The 13747-nt window shown below is 65.1% G+C and overlaps 2 protein-coding genes and 1 long non-coding RNA gene across 3 annotated transcripts; 1 reads left to right on the forward strand and 2 right to left on the reverse strand.

Annotated features, from left to right (window-relative positions):
* Positions 1 to 4150: 4150 nt before the first annotated feature.
* On the forward strand, positions 4151 to 6107 carry LOC127013521 (cathelicidin-2-like). The gene is made up of 4 exons (XM_050892438.1): positions 4151 to 4324; positions 4774 to 4881; positions 5010 to 5093; positions 5997 to 6107. Exons 1-4 carry the CDS (start codon positions 4151 to 4153, stop codon positions 6105 to 6107), a joined length of 477 nt encoding a protein of 158 aa, XP_050748395.1.
* Positions 6108 to 7225: 1118 nt separating this feature from the next.
* Positions 7226 to 8164, reverse strand: LOC127013556 (cathelicidin-3-like). The gene is given in 5 exon segments (XM_050892482.1): positions 7226 to 7321; positions 7452 to 7535; positions 7668 to 7775; positions 7992 to 8131; positions 8134 to 8164. Coding segments are annotated over 5 exon segments (459 nt in total).
* A 446-nt stretch (positions 8165 to 8610) lies between these two features.
* LOC127029881 (uncharacterized) lies at positions 8611 to 9205 on the reverse strand. The gene is made up of 3 exons (XR_007768259.1): positions 9165 to 9205; positions 8938 to 9021; positions 8611 to 8774 (listed from the first exon to the last, which is right to left on the reverse strand). It is a non-coding gene; the product is annotated as an uncharacterized LOC127029881 (long non-coding RNA).
* Positions 9206 to 13747: the final 4542 nt, after the last annotated feature.

Genomic DNA, 13747 nt, shown 5'->3' on the forward strand with positions numbered 1-13747 from the left:
GATGTCCCTTAAATGAAATACTGATATATTTTCAAAGTCGATGTATAAGAGGCCGCTGGAGCAGAGGGCGCCAGGCTCTTTCAAGAGGGGCAAGGAAAAAGACATGTTGAGTTTGTCAGCTCTGGAAGCCCACCGCTGTGCCGGCGTGGGGAGCCGCCGTCCCTGGGGCGGGGGAGAGGGACGGCTGCCCAAGCGGGGCCGCTTCGGGCAGCGCAGGCAGAGAAATCCCACGCGGGGACGCGGGGTGAGCATCTCTGCAAAGGGCCAGGGGGAAAATCGCGCGGTGGCGGAGCCGGCACAGCCGTGGCACGGGCGAGATCCACGCCTTTTGGTATTTACGGTTTTGCTACGCTGGGAAAGGTCTTTGCGGTGGGTTTTGTGCCAGGAAACTTGCCGCGGCTGAAGGCTGGCAGGGCCGAAGCCGCTGCCTGCCGTGAAGCAGCGGGCAGGCAGCGCGGCGGCTCCCTGCCTGCGAAGTCCTTGCCTGCATCGGCTCTTCAGCACTTCTCTTGCATGAATGCGAACCGCCATCCCTCCGGCGCTCTCTTCCGTGCCCGCGTCCTCCCGTGCCACCCTTCGGCAAAGCCATACCTCTTCGCCGCCGTTGAAGCGGGCAGGCAGGGACGACAGGCAGGGACACAGGCTGCTGCCACCCCTGCCTGCTCGGGCAGGAGGAACTTGACACTAATCCCGGCAGCGGCGGCAGCAAAGGGACTGGGATCTCGCCCCTTGTCCTGCCCGATCCCAGTATTTCAGGGGGCTCGGAGCCTGCCCCTCCTGGCCCCCACCTTCCACCGAGCCGGGGGGAGCTGGACGTTCACCTCAGCCCCCAAATCCTGACACCCCCCCCCCCACTCGTTCATACCTGACTCCCAGCGTCGCTCGGGATTTTAACTTTGGGTGTATATGTGGATGTCTATATATTCAGGTACTATGTATATTTTAGGTATATATAATGAGCATATCTGGCTATAAATGTGATTTGTCAGTATATATCTATTTCCTCTGTGTATATGTATATCAGCTGCTGGGGTCATGGGGGGGGGGGGGGAATTAATTTGGGGTTTCCATGCTGCTAAGACTCTTTTAAAAAGGGTGAAAAAAAAAAAAAAAACCAAAACCCCCCACCCGACAAACGTTGGAACCGAAACGAAGTTGCTTTTCGGGCTGTGAATCGCAGAAAGAAGCGAGCTGGAGCTGCGGCAGCGTCTCTGCAGAAGGCGCAGCCTCCGTCCCCTCGGCGGGAAGGACCCTGCCGTATTTTTCCATCTCTCTGCCCGACTTCCCCTGCCTCGAGCGCCGCTGGGGAGAAGGGGGAGTCGCGTAGCTCGTGCTCCCACGGCCTCGGACCTGCCTCTTCTCTCCCACCCCGTAGCATCTTCTCTTCTCCAGGACACGTCCTTCTGATGGTCACCTTGCGCAGAGGAGGCTTCGAGGAGCGTGGGGCTGCTCGCCCGGCGTCCCGTTGTCCCGTCTTGCGTCCCTTCTCCCTCCCACCATCTCCCAGCCGGGGCTTCGTGTCCGTAAGAACATGAATACTGGAGCAAATACCGCTTGCAAGAGCAGCGGCTCAAAGCCCTGCTAAAGCCGGGGCCATTGATGACCCACAGGCTCCCGAGCTGGTGCTCAGCAGCACGGGGGTCCCAGGGGACCCGGACATCCCCCAGCCGCACTGCTCGAGCTTCCCCGGGTTTTGTTCCTTGGGGATTTGTTTGCTTTTCCTTTGTGGATGAACCAAAGAGAAAGGGGAGCTCCCGGCCCTTCAGCAAGGCTGCGGCACCTCCATACCTTGGCCCCAAACTGCTGGTGCCCGTGAGGGCACAGAAAAAATACTGAATTTTGGGGGGAAACGAGCCGCGGTCACCCAGGGAATATAAACTCCTGGGAGAGCGTGATCCGCTCCGTGCAATCCCCGGTAAATCCTGTGTCCTGGAATTTGAGGAAAACACCAACATTTTACAAAATGCATTAAAAATCCTCAGAATACCGGCGTATTTCTGTGTCCGCGTACCACGCTGCGCTCCCCACCCACCGCCCTCGCAGCGGGGAAGCGCCCGGGGCTTTTGCTGCTCTGCTTCTCCCCCGCTGTGCACCCCAAAAGGGCGCTTGTGCTGCCACTTAACCCTTTTTGTATTAAAACCGAGAGAAATTCATCCCCTGGCCGGCTGGTGTGGCGTCTTTGGGTGAGGTGGGGAGGGTTTCTGGTGTGATCTCCGTCTGGGGACGGGGTGTTTAGACGAGTCTGAGCTCTGAGCAGAGCGAGAGGGATTTAAAAAATATAACCCAAAAACTGGAGAGGGAGAGGGGAGGGGGCTCCTGGTTTTTTTCTCTCCGTAGGAGCTGGCAAGATGCTCTCGCTCCCAGCTCGGGAGGAGCGGGATGTCGAGCGTGGCTGGATGGATCCCGGGGGCATCGGTTGTACCGTCCTGCCGCGAAATCGGGAGCCAACGAAGGGAAGGGGCCGCGGAGGGGAATCGGCCCTGCCGAGCCTCCGGCATCACCGCATCCCCGCCAGGTCCGGGCGAGTGCCCGCCACGGCACCGCGCCAAGGAAAACACCGGCAACCTGATCCCTTCCCCACGGCGGCGGGGGCCCGGTGTTTATCCTGGAAGTGAAGCCGGCCGAGCCGGGGGGCCCCGAGCCGAACCAGCTGCCGATTCCTGAGCCGACAGCCGATTCCCGAGCCGACAGCCGATTCCCTCGTCCTCCCGCTTCTCCCTCGGCCGCATGGCGCTGGTGCTGGGAGCCGTGCTGCTGGCGGCGGGCGCCGCGGTCCCACCGGGGCTGCCGGCTCCCCGCGACCTGGCTCGTTCGGTGCTGGAGACCCACGGGCAGGAGCTGAGGCTGCTCAAGCTGCTGGGAGTCGCCAGGACGGTAGGAGAGGGGTGGGCGATGTGGTGGGTGCAGCTGGGTGCCCCCAGCTCCAGCACCCATCCCGGTGGGGACCCCTTGCCCCGCCAGCGTCGGGAAGCCACCGACGGCTCCATCCTTTTGCTCCTGGCAGACGTTCGACTGGGGCACCCATTTTAGCATCAACTTCACCGCCCGGCAGCCCGCCTGCCCCAAAAACCTCCCCGACCGCCGCAGCACCGGCTGCCGAGCCCGGCCGGGCAGGGTAAGCGTGAGACCGGGTCCCCCCGAAACACGGAGGGGGACAGAAAGGTGTCCCCAGGGTGCTCAGGGTCCCTACGTCCCCCAGGTACAGCGGTGCACGGCCCAGGTCTCCGTCTTCGCCTTCCTGCCCGACGTGCCGCTGTCGATGGTGGAGTGCGGCCAGGAGCCGGTGAGGGCTCCAGGTCCCCCCACCCTCGGAGGGGGCAAGCGGTGGGGACATCATCGTGTGTCCCCCCACACACACTTTGGGGACATTTTTTGGCTGCAGGGTGAAGCCCACCCTTATTTTTCTCCCCAGCAGCCCGGCGGCAGCACCCAGCCCCGCTCCCCCGGCACCCCGCGAGCCTTCGGCGCCAGCCCGGGTCACCCATCATCATCGTCATCATCCTCGTGGCCACCCCCGTGTCCTCGGCCCCCCGCCGGCGTGTCCCTCCTGGGGACATCCCGTGGCCCCCCTGTCCCCTGAGGGGCTGGAATAAAGATGTTTCGGGGTCGTACGTGTGCGTGTGTGGGGGTGACACAGGTTGGGGGCGGGGGAGGGGGGGGCACCCCCCCGGCGTTGGGCAACAGGGATGGGGCAAGCCCGGGGTTGCGCAAGCCCGGGGGGCACCAACCCGACACGGGCAACGCTCCCAGTGTCACCCCGGTCCCTGCGGGTCCCTGCGCCGCCCCGTTCCCCCCTGCGCCCCTCTGGGGAGCGGGGACGGTCCCCGAGGGCTCCCGGTCCCACAAAACTGCCCCCCCCCACCCCGCTCCGTGCCCACCCAAGGGCTCCCAGGGCTGGGGACACCCCGGGGAGCGGGGCCGTGTCCCCGAGGGGGACCAGGCGTGCCACCGGCTGCCTGCGGGACACGCTCAGGACCCCCCCCCGTGTGTGTCGTGTCGTGTGTGTCCCCCCCCGAAAAAAAACTGCCACTCTGTGGGCTGGGGCCAGGTGTTTCCGGAGGGGGGGAGCCGAGCCCCGGGGCGGGTTCCCCAACCTCCCGGGGATGGGGGGGGATAAAAGGGGACACGGGGGGTGGCCGTGGGGACAAGGATGCCGAGCTCCTGGGCGCTGGTGCTGGCGGTGCTGGGGGGGGCCTGCGCCCTCCCCGCCCCGGTCCCCTTCACCTACACCCAGGCGCTGGCTCAGGCCGTCGACTCCTTCAACCAGCGCCCCGAGCTGCAGAACGTCTTCAGGCTGCTCAGCGCCAACCCCGAGCCCGGCCCGGTGAGTGCCACCCCGCTCATGACCCCCCACTGGTGACACCCCCCCACACACTCGCGATACCCCCACTCGTGATACCCCCACTCATGATACCCGACTCGAGCTGCTCAGCGCCAACCCCTGAGCCCACCCCGGTGAGTGTCACCCCACTCACGACTCCCACTCGTGATCCCCCACTCACTCGTGAACCCCACCCACTCATGATCCCCACTCATGATCCTCCCACTCTTGACCCCCACTCACTCGTGACACCCCACCCGTGACACACACCCCCCCCCCCCCGCCCCACTCAGGCTGCTCAGTGCCAACCCCAAGCCCGCCCCGGTGAGTGCCACCCCACTCGTGAGCTCCCACTTGTGACAGCCCCCCCCACTCAAGACCCCCCCACTCACGACCCCCACTCCTGACCCCCCCCCCCACTCGTGACCCCCCCCCCACTCGTGTCCCTGCAGGGCGTCGACCTGAGCACGCTGCAGGGACTCAACTTCAGCATGATGGAGACGGAGTGCACCCCGCGCAGCCAGGTGAACCCCGACGACTGCGACTTCAAGGAGAACGGGGTGAGGATGAGGATGAGGATGAGGATGAGGATGGGGGGGGGGGGCGGGACGACACACCGGGGGGGGTCCTGGGTGTCCTCACCCAGGGTCCCCAGGGTGACACTGGGTGTCCCCCCCACCACCCCCAGGTCATCAAGGAGTGCTCGGGGCTGGTGCAGTTCCCGCAGGGCTCCCCCGAGATCGACCTGCGCTGCACCGACGCCTCCTCCAACGTGAGTGGGGGGGGGGGAGAACCCGGGGGGCAGCACCCACCCCTGCCACCCGCTGACCGGGGATGGGGGCACCCATGGGTGGGGGGGAGGGGTTGGGTGTCGGTGTCCTTCCTCCTGCTCCATGTCTCGGGGTCCGCTGCCCTCAAAAGGGACACCCCGATGTCTCAGTCCTGCCACGATGTCTCCAGCCCGCGGGTGATGGAGGGTGGGATGGTGGGGGGGTCCTGGGGCACCCACAGGGTGCTGGGTGTGGGGTCCTGGGTGCCAGGGTGCAGGGTCCTGCGAGGGTCCCGGGAGCAGGGACCCAGGTGTGGGGTCCTAGATGTGGTTCCTGGGTGCGGGGTGCTGGCTGCAGGGTCCCGGGGCGGGTCCCCGGTGCAGGCTCCTGGGTGCAGGGACCTGGGTGCAGGGCGCTGGGTGTGGGTTCCTGGGTGCGGGGTGCTGGGTGTGGGGTCCTGGGTGCAGGGACCTGGGTGCAGGGTGCTGGGTCCTAGATGCAGGGTGCTGGGTGTGGGGTCCCCGGTGTGGGCTCCTGGGTGTGGGGTCCTGGGTGCAGGGACCTGGGTGCAGGGGGGGGCCTGGGTGCAGGGACCTGGGTGCAGGGTGCTGGGTCCTAGACGCAGGGTGCTGGGTGTGGGGTCCCAGGTGTTGGGTCCTGGGTGTGGGGTCCCGGGTGCAGGGTGCCAGGTGCAGGGTCCTGAGTGGGGTCCTGCGTGTCAGGGTCCTGAGTGGGGTCCTGCGGGTGAGGTCCCTGACACAAGCTCCTGGGTGAGGGCTCCTGGGTGTGGGGTGCCAGCTGTGGGGTCCCCCAAGAGTCCTGGGCGTGGGATCCCAAGTGTGGGGTTCCGAGAAGTCCCCCCCCCACCCCACCCCACCCCGGTGACCCCGTTGTCCCTCCGGCAGCCGGTTCTCGTCCAGCGGGGCCGGTTCGGGCGCTTCCTGAGCAGGATCCGGCGCCTTCGGCCCAGGATCAGGGTCAGCATCTACGCCGGGGGCTCCATCCGCCTGGGCTGAACGAATAAAGGGGCCGGCGGTGGCCGGTGTGTGTGAGCCGGGCTCCTCGCTGCCTCCCGGGACACGGGGCGGGGGGAAACTGAGGCACACGGGGAGGGGGCGCGGGCAGGAGCCGGGTGGGCTCCTCTCCCCCACATCATTTGCCATCCCCATGCGCAGCCCCACATCCCGGTGTGTGTCCCCCCCACACACACACCAAAACGCCCTCACGTTGGGGATCAAGGGCTTGGACCCGAGGGGACGTGGGGTTGGCATCGGGGACAAGGCCCAGCTTCGTGCTGGGGAGCCCCCAGGGGATCCCCCCCCCCCCAAAAGAAGCCATTCACATCCCACCCCCCCCATCATCCCCACGGTGTCATCGGCCCCACGGCATTTTGTCCCCCCAAACCAGTGGCGTTGGCAGAAGGGTGGTATGGGCAGGGGGGCACCGGAGCTGTGTGCCCCCCAGGGAGCTGCAAGAGAAGGGACCGGGGGGGTTCAGCTCCCCAGGGACCCCCATGGCGCACCCCTACCCGGGGGGGTCCCCAGGCTGCACCAGTGAATCGGCACCGACCCCAAACGTGCCACCAGGGCCGTCTCCAGTGGTTTGGGATGGGGACGTTGGGATACGGGGACAGGGTGCACGGGGACCCCCACACCCTGAGAGTGGCCAGCCCAGGGTCGTGGCTGCAGCCCCGGCTCCGGTGGCCCCGTGGGACCCCAGGGATGTCCCCTCCCGTCCCCTCCGCCCCTACAATGGGCCAACGGTCCCATGGACTTGTGCCCCACACACACCCCCCCCCCAGGCTGGCACAGGCTCCCGGGGAACCCTCTGGTCCCCAAGGTGTCTCGGGGCGCAGTGGGGGACCCAGTCCCAGGGGCGTGAGTCCCCGCACGAGGCCGGTGCCAGGATGAGGCCCCGAGAAGCCGGCGGTGCCCAAGCCAGCGGGCTGACCCCGCTCTCCCCACGCCAGGATCCTCCTCCATCAGCATCTCCCCCATCCCATCTCCCATGTCCCCAGTCCCCGGCGGGTGACGGCAGCAGGAAAAGGCACAGCCGGGTCGGGAAGCTGCTTTATTAGGGGAGAGGGGTGTGGAGGGGGGGGGGTCCCCTGAGATGGCAGCCCCTCGAGGGGGTCTCATTTCCTTATGATGACCTTGAAGATGTTGATGCCGGCGGCCACCATCTTGATGGCCAGCGTCAGCAGCGGCCAGAAGCGCTTGACCCGGATGAGCTGTGGGGAGAGGAGGCGTCACAGGGTGGGGGGGACCATGGGGACCCCCGACTCCCCCCTTCACGCCGTGGGGTTGCACCCCATGGTGTGTGTGTGTGTGTGTGTCCCCACCCGGGACCCCCCAACTCACATCCACGGTGGAATCCACGCAGGTGACGTCGAGCACGGGGTGGCTGCCACGCTGGGCCACGGGCGCGGAGCAGACCTTGATGAGCTGCGGAAAGCGGGGGGCTGAGCGTGGGGACAGGCGGGTGGGACCGTCCCCAAGTTGGGGACCCCACGGGAGGCGTGTGACCCCCCCCCTGCACCCCCCCCCCCCAACCACGAGCCCCCCCTCGGCTCTCACCCCGTCCTCCTTGAACTCACAGGCGTCGGGGCGGGCGCCCGAGCGCGCCGGGCATCGCGTCTCCATGATGGTGAAGTTGAGGTGCTGCAGGGAGCTGAGCTGGATGTCCTGCGGGATGGGGACGGGGACAGGGTGGTGGCACCCATCAGGGAAAGATGCCACCCATCACTGGGTGCCTGGACCCAACGTGGGGAGAGCATCCCTCTGCATCCCACCCCAGACCCCAACCCCCCCCCCATAGGTTCTGGCATCCCCCCCCCCCCCGCCAGTGTCCCCATGGGGACAGTGGGGGGCCCGGCAGTGTCCCCAGGCGGTGGCACTCACCGGGCCGGGCTCGGGGTTGGCGCTGAGCAGCCTGAAGACGTTCTGCAGCTCGGGGCGCTGGTTGAAGGAGTCAACGGCCTGAGCCAGCGCCTGGGTGTAGGTGAAGGGGACCGGGGTGGGGAGGGCGCAGGCCCCCCCAGCACCGCCAGCACCAGCGCCCAGGAGCTCAGCATCCTTGTCCCCACGGCCACCCCCCGTGTCCCCTTTTATCCCCCCCCATCCCCGGGAGGTTGGGGAACCCGCCCCGGGGCTCGGCTCCCCCCCTCCGGAAACGCCTGGCCCCAGCCCACAGAGTGGCAGGATTTTTTTGGGGGACACACATGACATGACACACACGGGGTGGGGGGTCCTGAGCGTGTCCCGCAGGCAGCCGGTGGCACGCCTGGTCCCCCTCGGGGACACGGCCCCGCTCCCCGGGGTGTCCCCAGCCCTGGGAGCCCCTTGGGTGGGCACGGGGTGGGGGGGGGGGGGGCAGTTTTGTGGGACCGGGAGCCCTCGGGGACCGTCCCCGCTCCCCAGAGGGGCGCAGGGGGGAACGGGGCGGCGCAGGGACCCGCAGGGACCGGGGTGACACTGGGAGCGTTGCAGGGACGTTTATTGCAAGCAGAGCGGCCGGGTGGGGGGCACAGGGTGGGGACACATGGCGTCACGCGTTCAGGGTTTGGGTTTTTTGAGGTTGAGCTTGTCGCGGATCCAGATCTTGCTGCACTGGAAGAAGCCGCTGAAACGCTCCTTGATCCTGGCAAAAAAGTCCGTGAGCCTGGGTTTCCGCGTACGGCCGAGCTGGGAGGAGAAGGAGCGGCGTCAAAGCTCAGGGAGATGGGGGGGTGGGTCTGGGTGACCCCCCCCCCTCGCTGGGGACGTGCCCCATGGCAGCCGAGAAGGGGAGCAGGTGGCGAAGCCAGGGGACATGGTGGGGACGGTGCCATTTTGGGCACCTTCTTACCACGGTGGGCACCTTCTCACAGGAGAGCTCGACCATGGGCTGCTGCTGCTCGAGGAAGACGTAGCCCCGGCACCAACTGACCGCCTGCGGGGAAGCAGAGGGGGACACGAGGAAGATGAGGCCGAGAGAAGCCCAAACCCCCTCCCCGTGCCTCAGTTTCCCCATCGGCTGCTCCCCGGTTCCCCGTTGGGGACGGCAGCGGGTGGCCCCACGGGACGAAGCCTCACCCTGAGCCAGAGGCTCTTGCAGGCGGCGGTGGCCATCCCCGGAGTTCGGCACGAGGTCTCCTCGACGGTGAAGCTCAGCTCCTGCCGGTGCTGCAGGTCCCCAGGCTGGGAGAGGGGACAGGACCCATTAGGGACCCACAGCACCGCTGTCCCCAACGCCCAGCCCCAAACAGGCCAGATTTAGCCCTGAGAAGGGCCGGATCCTGCACCGCCCGGGCCCAGTGCATCCCCCGGGATGGAGGAGCTCAGCACTCACCCAGCCGGGCCGGGGCTGGGCCTCCCGGAGCCGCAGGACATAAGGACTGACGGCCCTCATGTTGAGCAGCTCCACGGCGGCCGAGACGGCGTCCCCGTAGCTCACGGTCCAGAGCTCCGGCGGGGACGGCGGGATGGATTCAGCCAACCCCACCGTGGATCCGTCCGGCCCCGGCGTGGTGGCTTTGGCCAGCGCCAGCAGCAGCAGCAGCGGCACAGCTCGGCACAGCCTCATCCTGCCTCCTGCCAGCCGCCGTGCCGGGGAGCCTTTTTATGGGAGCTGCCCTGGATGCGCCGGCACCGTCGCCATGGGCGTTCCCACGGGTTGACGCTTCCCACCCTGTGCCGCCGGGAAATTCCCGGTGGGCCGAATCCGGCCAGGAGCCAAGTCCGTCCCCCTTTGGTCCCCAGGCCACCGGAGCAAGTGTCCCAGCTCTGGGGAGGGGTGTTGCTGGCCACCTCAGGGGCTCAGCAGAAGAGAGGCCACAAGAGTTTGGGGTCCCCCCGCCACGGGGGTCCCCATGGGAGGGGACTGCGTGCCCGGAGACGGGGACAGCAAGGACAGCAGTGATATCGAGTCACAACGTGGCCATGGAGGGTGCTGGCCCCAGGAACCCCGAGCCACCACACCGGGGCAAGGTGAACCCCAAGGTGACCACCAAAGAGCCAAGCTGGGTTTGACGGGGACATAGGGTGACACCACATTGGGTTTCTCAACCCCGTTCTCCCACGGGGCTGGATGAAGAAGCCACCCTGCCGCATGGCCGGGGCTTTCCAGCCCCCCCCGGGGGTGTTTTATGGCTGGGCGGAGCAGTGAAGACATCTGTCCCTCACGGCAAACAAGGTGGGTTTGACCAAACACCAGCCCCGGGAGCGGTCGCCCTCTCCGAGGCCAAGCAGGAACCTCCAGGAGAACGTCAAGGAACCCTGCCCAGAAGATGACCCTCTGTTCAACCCCCGTCTGCACCGCCATGCGCAGGGAGGAGAAGCCCAAAGCCGCCCAACAGGTTCAGAGCTCCTGGCTGGTGGAGGCCATTGACTACGTTCTCCCAGCAGCTTGTAAATCAAGCGGGGACAAGCGCGCCCGGGTCAGAGCTGGTGGGTGGCATCTGGGAAGTCCCCAGGGATGGATGCTGTCAATCACAGACCCGTAGGAGAGCCCGGGTTGGCCCCAGAAAGATCCAGGTGCAACCAGGTCCAACCTTCCGTGGAAAAGGGACCCTAGCTGGGATTATCTTGCACCCCATCCAGGCTCATCTTGAGAACCTCCAGCGACAGGGTCTCCACCACATCCCCAGGGAGGTGCTTCCAGGGAACGACCAGTCTCACTGTACAACCTAAGCTGAGATGAAACCTCTCCCAGTACTCATTGCCCCTTGTCTTCTCCACGTGACTCCCTGAAAGCCTCCACCCTTTGAGTACTGGACTACTGTGATGAGGTCCCCCTCGAGCCTTCTCCTCTCCAGGGAGAAGAGACCCAACTCCTTCAGTCTCTCCTCCTACAGCAGGTTCTCCAGCCCTTTGACCATCGTCCCAGCCTTCCTTGGGACCTTCTCCCATCTGTCTGCGTCCTTCTTGACTTGTGGGGACCAGAACTGGACACGCCACTCCAGGGGTGGCCTGGAGAATGGCTTCCTGAGCCAGGCGACCGAGGAGCCAACGAGGAGAGGTGCTCCAGCGGACCTCCCGCTTACAAACAAGGACGAGCTGGTTGGAAAGGAGAAGGTCGGGGGCAGCCTTGGCTGTGGTGACAATGAGGTGGTGAAGCTCAAGATCTTGAGAGGGGGGGAGCTGGGCAGAAAGCAGGATCACCACCCTGGACACTTCCAGGGAGCAGAATTTGGCCTTTTCAGGAACCCGCCTGGAAGAATCCCATGGGATACAGCCCTGGAGAAAAGAGGGGTCCAGGAGAGCTGGTTGATTTCTAAGGATCATCTTCTCCGAGCCAAACAACGGGCCATCCTGACAGGCAGGAGACGAAGAGAGGTGGCCAAAGGTCTGGACGGATGAGCAAGGAGCTCCTGACTGAGCTCAAGGACAAGAGGGACGTGTATAAGAGGTGGAAGCAGGGACGGGTGACGCGGGAGGAAGATGCAGACGCTGCCCAAGGTGCACAGTTGGGTTTAAACAAGCCAAAGCCCACCAGGGGTTGGACCCAACAAGAAGAAGGTTGGGAACCATCAGCATGGACTGAAAACGGCCTCAAAGGCCAGGCCCGGAGGGTGGTGATCAGCAGCACAAGGTCTAGATGGAGGCTGGTCACTGGTGGCGTTCCCAGAGGTCCATACTGCGTCCAGTCTTGTTTCACATCTTCATTAATGATTGGGACGATGGGGCAGGGTGGACCCTCAGCAGGTTTGCAGCTGACACCCAACTGGGAGGAGTGGTTGATGCATCAGAAGGTCGTGCTGCCGTCCAGAGGAACCGCAACAGGCTGGAGAGACGGGTCAGCAGGAACCTCATGGTGTTCAACAAGGGGAAGTGCCATGTCCTGCGCCGGGGAGGAACAACACCAGGCACCGGGACGTGCTGGGGGCCACCCAGCAGCTCGTCAAGAGGCGGCCTCGGGAGTCTTGGTGGACACCAAGGCGACCGTGAGCCAACACAGGAACCGGTTGCTCAGAGGGGTTGCGGGGTCTCTGGTCTTGGAGGTACCCAAAACTCAACTGGAGGCGGCCCTGGGCAACCTGCTGTGGCTGAGCTGGCTCTCAGCAGGGCCCCTGCCAGCCCTCGCACGCTTCTTCAACTTGAGACAAGCTTTTGAGGAAGACAAATTCCTTCCAAATGCTTCAATCCCTTCCAAATTCTTCAATTCCTTCCAAATCCCTTCCAAATTCTTCAGTTCCTTCCAAATCCCTTCCAAATCCTCAAATTCCTTCCAAATCCCTTCCAAATTCTTCAATTCCTTCCAAATCCCTTCCAAATTCTTCGATTATGCAGAAAATCGGATTCAGGTTGGACACTCAGTGCCGGCGGTCCTTGCCAGGACTCCTGCCCCTCTGCAGCACAATGCCGAGGTGAGCGAAGCCGTCTGCCTTTTATCGGAGCCAAAATCCTTCCAGCTCTCAGAAGGGAACATCTGGCCGAGCAGCACCCGCGTCCCGTAGGGAGACAGCGCCCAATGCAAGACTCTGGGTCCCACGGGAGGGTGCACCAGGCCTCCAGAGGAAATTTTTCGCTCCATTTTTCCCTGCAGCTCACACTCACAATTTAACAGCGACCAAAAAACAGCATCAAGACCTCCAAGTATTATTTTTAAGCATCCTGTGTAAACCCCAAGCAGGCTCGCCCCTTTCAAAATAGACATGAAATCCTGCAAGGCCATTTTGGGAACAAAAAGGGAAAATTTATTGAGTTTTAGTCGGGCAACCCCATGCTCATGCAGCTACAGCTGCGCTTCGCAAGCCAACTCCCCACCACCGAGTGGCAGGCGGAGGTAAACAACATCCCCAAAACCAAACATAAAGGTCCTGAGCCGTGAGAAAAACCCCGCTCATAAATCAGAGTCTCTCGCTTTATTTGACCACCGCAAGATTGAGCCGCCCCTCCTCATTCCTGGCAACCCACACATTTATTTGTCTTTTATTCGTTCCCACAGCCGGGGCCCTGATCTGTTTGGACACTCCGATACAGCAGGAAAGAAAACACAGGGGTCAGGCGAGGCAAAACCTCGCTAACCTTACCGGTGAAACCCTCAGCAGGTAAAGTGAGGGCATGGCTCATCCATCAGCCCTGGAGAGGGCCGGGAAGGGAAAATCCTCCCCCCAAGAAGGCAGGCCGCCCGCGGGGAGGCTTTAAGGGGGCTGGGGAGGGGGAGCTGAGGAAGGAGGGATGGCAGCGGGACAGCACGGGGGCTCAGCCCCGCAGGACCCCGCAGAGCGGCAGCCCCGACAGCACCTCCCGCTCGCTGCCCCACAGCGGCCCGGCCTCACCTTCCCCCCCGCCCCCATACTCCCACAGCGGGGTCGGCCCCGCTGCCCCACAAAATGGCGGCCTGACAGGCGAGGCCGGGCCTAGCCTGACCCGCGGCCTCGGGCAGGGCCGCCCACCGCGCTCCAGGCCCGGCCGGGCCGCAGTGGCGGCGGCAGGGCCGCGGTTGGAACATGGCGGCTGATGGCGGCCGCGCTCCCCTCACCGCCCAGCTCGGCCCCCCCCGCCGTCGACCCCGCACCGGAAGTATCGCGCCTTTCGCGCCGGCGCCTAAAGCCAATAGGCGCTCGCCGCAGCGCGATGACGCACCCGGGCTGCGTCGGCGCGCTGCCAATAGAGAACCTCCGCGGTGCGATGACGCTTGTCGGGCTGCGCCGGCGCGCATGCGCGCCGCGGCG

Source organism: Gymnogyps californianus, chromosome 2 (assembly GCF_018139145.2).
Source record: "Gymnogyps californianus isolate 813 chromosome 2, ASM1813914v2, whole genome shotgun sequence".
Taxonomy (NCBI): domain Eukaryota; kingdom Metazoa; phylum Chordata; class Aves; order Accipitriformes; family Cathartidae; genus Gymnogyps; species Gymnogyps californianus.